The sequence below is a fragment of the Alligator sinensis genome, unplaced genomic scaffold (genome assembly GCF_000455745.1).
Source record: "Alligator sinensis unplaced genomic scaffold, ASM45574v1 scaffold639_1, whole genome shotgun sequence".
Lineage (NCBI taxonomy): Eukaryota > Metazoa > Chordata > Crocodylia > Alligatoridae > Alligator > Alligator sinensis.
The window spans coordinates 24,396-28,278 of NW_005842771.1; the positions used below are offsets into that span (position 1 = coordinate 24,396).

Genomic DNA, 3,883 nt, shown 5'->3' on the forward strand with positions numbered 1-3,883 from the left:
TGCCCAAAGGCCCCACTGGGGAGCACTGCTGGCAGTTGTATTTTTAAATAAAACCCCTCTTATTTCTAATCCCCTGACACTTGCATGTTTTATTCCTTCAGCTCATTTACATCCAACACTCCCATTGATTGGAGCATATTATATATTGCAGTGGAACATATTTAGCAGATTAATAGACCAATCAAAACCCATCTTGCAAATTAAATGAAGTTTCCTACTGCCAGATTAGGTAGCCCAGTGTGTGGAGATACTTGTGCTTGGGTTGAACCACTTGGAAGGTGGGTGAGGGTGAAAGGAGAGGAAGAAATGGAGGCATGGGCCATCCCCTTGTATATGGTGCTAATGCTGGGTTTGGAGGCGAGGGGGTGGCACAGAAGCAGAGTCAGTGAGGGGAAGAGGAGGCATCTGGTGGTGCTGTGGGGTCATTCATTTACATACTGGATAATTACCCTCTTGCAGTGCTACCCGTCCCTGTGCCTCTACAGCTCCACCTGGGGGTAACAGAATAATTACCCCTGGCAGTGTTATTTACCCCTGCACCACTGCATTTCCCACGCAAGGGGGTAACTAGATCAGTGGAATTATCCCCAGCCTCCATTCTAGGAAGCATTCCCCAGGTACAGCTCCTCTATATGTTACTCCTTGGAAAAAAGGTCACACGAGCCCAGGAAGCTTATCGATTCAAATTTATTCATTGGTGGCTGGTCTAGGAGTAGCGGGGGGGAAAGGGAAAAACAAGAGTTGAAGGCTGGTGTTGGGGAATACAGCTGGGGGGTAGGGTGGTGGATCCTGATCTGTGTGTATTTTGGTAGGCCTGAGCTGAAAAATGCTGGTTGAGCAGAGAGTGAAACAAGGCGTGTGCATGGGGGAGAATCTAGGGTCTCAGGAGCAGGAAGGCAGGGGCAGGGAACAAAAAGAGCATAGAACTGGCAGATCAATAGTGACAAGTCACAATTTTTACTCTTTGTTCATGGCACTTGGCTAAGCAAATGTGTCACCCCATAATGCAGCTGGGGAAATTGAGCATGCAAAGGCACAATGACTTGCCCAGATATATAACAGACCTGGGAACAGAACCCAGGCACTCTGAGTCCCAGCCCAGTACTCTCTCCACTAGGTCAAACTCCCTCCCAGATATCTGAGTAGGTAAATAGATGGATGCTATGAACTGGAATAGATGGAGAGTTATGAGGAAGGAGGGAGGGATAGACAGACAAACAGATACTCCTGCTGCCAGCCAGGTTCTACTTTGCACAAGCCACCATGTAGAGTGCCCATGCCCTGGTGCATGCCACATGGGTGCCCCAAGCATGATGGACAGGGAGGGCAGGCTCATGCACTGGGGTCATTCACCCGGCCCATGAAGATGGGGAACCCATGCTGGTCATTCCACACCAGGAACAGGAAGGGCTGCTGCACTTCAAAGAACAAGGCACTGCGGGCCACCGAGATAGCCATGGCAGCCGCGGCCTCCACCCCTGTCTCGCTGATCTCCAGCACGGCTCGGTGCTGTGCAGCTGACACCGCCAGCTCCTCATCCTCTGAGATGCCACACAGGTTGGCATCAAAGAAGAGGCCGTAGTCTGGAAAACAGGCCATAGAGAGAGTATTTGGAGAGGATCCCTCAGTACCCCTGATCACCTAAGCTGCACATGCCTCAGGATCAGCCAGGCAGGGATCAGTGCTTCCGGGGCAGGTTAGCCAGGTCAGTTGGGGTCATCTGGGGGAAGTTCTCTGAGGGCACCTGAGGTCGTAGGTCAGCTGTTCCCCCTCTAGGAAGTGATGTCACAACCCAGGATTGTCTGAATGGTGGCCTACCGGCCCTATGCAGCCTATGAGGGGTTAAATTATGGCTCCCAGGATCCTGCTCCCCCATTGCTCCAACTACAACAGTAGCTGCAGCCACTGCTGCAGTAGTGCAGGGAGCTAAGGTTGAGCCTGGGGCACAAAGTGCAATGCGGGTGGGAGGGTCTGTAGGGTGTGTAGCTCAAGGGGGCGGTGGCTCACCCTGATACAGCCTGTGAGGCACACAGCGTCTGGTGGTGTGCCTGTGGGACAGGCAGCCCCCAGCCATTTGGAAGTTGGACAGACCTGTCATAACTCAAACAGTGGTCTCCATGCATCCCTGAGGAGTGGAATGACCCTGTTTGCAGGGCCTGTCCTCTCTTCTGCAGATTTTCCCTCAAACCACCCCAACTATTCAGCAGCTCCTGGGCAGTGGCTGCATGACACCGATAGGAACATCCCATATGGGGCTGGCCACATAAGGGTGCCCTGCCACCCCTTTATGCTTTGGGAAGGGCAGTCTCCATCCAACCCTTTTTACCCATGCCCCAGTGATGATCACCCACCCCAGTGCTTACCTATCTCCCCTAGGATGGCCATAAGGTCCTGGGAAGAGTCTAGCTTGAATTTGGGCATGGCCAGTACAGTGGGCTTGAAGGGGATGCCCATGAGTTTGTTCATCACTGCTGAGAAGTGTTCTGGGTTCAGCTTCTCCTCCACATCAGTGAGCATCTGGTTGAAGTGCTGGGGGATGATGATCACCAGACTCATATTGTTTGACAGCTGCAGCCGGCCAAACTGAGGAAGGAACAGATGCCTCTGAGTACCTATCCTGTGCTAGGATCATGTGTCCCTTGATTGCGACCCTCCATGGCACAACTGAACCCAGATCTTCTACAGCCATGGATGCTTTGATTCCAGCATCTCCCCGCACTGTTCCTCATTTTCCCACATCTCCCTCCAAGCTACCAGTTCCTGCAAACTAGCATTGTACCATTGTCTGTAGTCTCAGAGAATAACAACTGCCTTCCCATGCACTGCCCCCAACCTGGGAACACAGTCTACACCACAGTCAGTGCTGTCCCCTTCAAAGCCTTCCTGCCCTTCCCTTTCTTGGCTCCGCATCCCACTCCCAGCCTGGGTAGCTCCTGCCCATGATGCTTTTCATTCAAATCATTTTTCTTTCAATGGAATAAATCCCTTTCAACTACATTTGTGGCAGAATTACCCTGCTCGTCTACCTGTGGACAGAATCTGGAAACCAACTGTTCTTCTGTATCAACACCCAAACCCCCTGGATTATTTAAACTGAAAAATATGATTTTTTTTTTTGTCTGAATTATTTTTTTAAACACTCCTCCTTCCTAGCATGCTTTTCTCAAATGTGATGTTTAAATCAATCTTTTTCTTAATAACAAAGACATATTTATTTCTAATAGAAAAATTATTTTCTTGTTATTGGGAAAAAAACATTTCCTGCTCTAAGACAGGAACTTTTAAAAACCAAAATCAATTTTTAAAATGAAAAATCTTTTTTTTTTCGTACTGAAAACAGATTTTCTAACTAAGTAAAACATAGCTGTTTTAACTTGGTGCTGATTTTTTTGAAAACAGAAAACATATTGGTTTCTCATTTATATCCACTCTTGCCAGTTCTCTCCTTCCACCTCAAAATGATTAGCATGGAACTATCAGAGAATTAAACCTTTCCTATGAAAGTTATGGGGTGTGTGCCAGGCTACTGGTATACTGGAAATGTGGGTCAGGAAGTGCTTGCAGCTAATCTAACATAAAGTTTTTATCTTGCTTCCCATCGTTGTTGCCTCTGGGCACTTTCTAGGAAAAATCAAACTGAAGAAACTCCTTGCCAGGCAAACAGCTGCCCATACACAGACACACAATGTGCACTCCCTCTTCCCTGCCCTGACTCGGCTTCTGTGAAACTCTGATTCATGCAACTGAGATGGGGCACAGATCTGGAACTCAGGGGCCATCATCGAACAACAGTGCTTCTGGGAAGCAGGAGAGATGGAAAACGTAAAGGTGAAGGATAAAATGAAGAAGGAGAGAAGAAAAGGAAGGAAGAGAAGGAAAGAGA

The 3,883-nt window shown here is 48.7% G+C and overlaps 1 protein-coding gene across 3 annotated transcripts in view; it reads right to left on the bottom strand.

Annotated features, from left to right (window-relative positions):
* Positions 1-671: 671 nt before the first annotated feature.
* The window catches only part of SERPING1 (serpin family G member 1), a 20,532-nt gene continuing 17,320 nt past the window's right edge, over positions 672-3,883 (bottom strand). For all 3 annotated transcript variants that reach the window (XM_006034766.3, XM_025216860.1, XM_025216859.1), the window contains exons 7-8: positions 2,364-2,583; positions 672-1,583 (exon numbers count right to left, since the gene is read on the bottom strand). In XM_006034766.3, the coding sequence (XP_006034828.1) occupies positions 1,333-1,583; positions 2,364-2,583 (471 nt within the window). In that variant the 3' untranslated portion in view covers positions 672-1,332. The remainder of the gene's footprint in view (positions 1,584-2,363; positions 2,584-3,883) is intronic.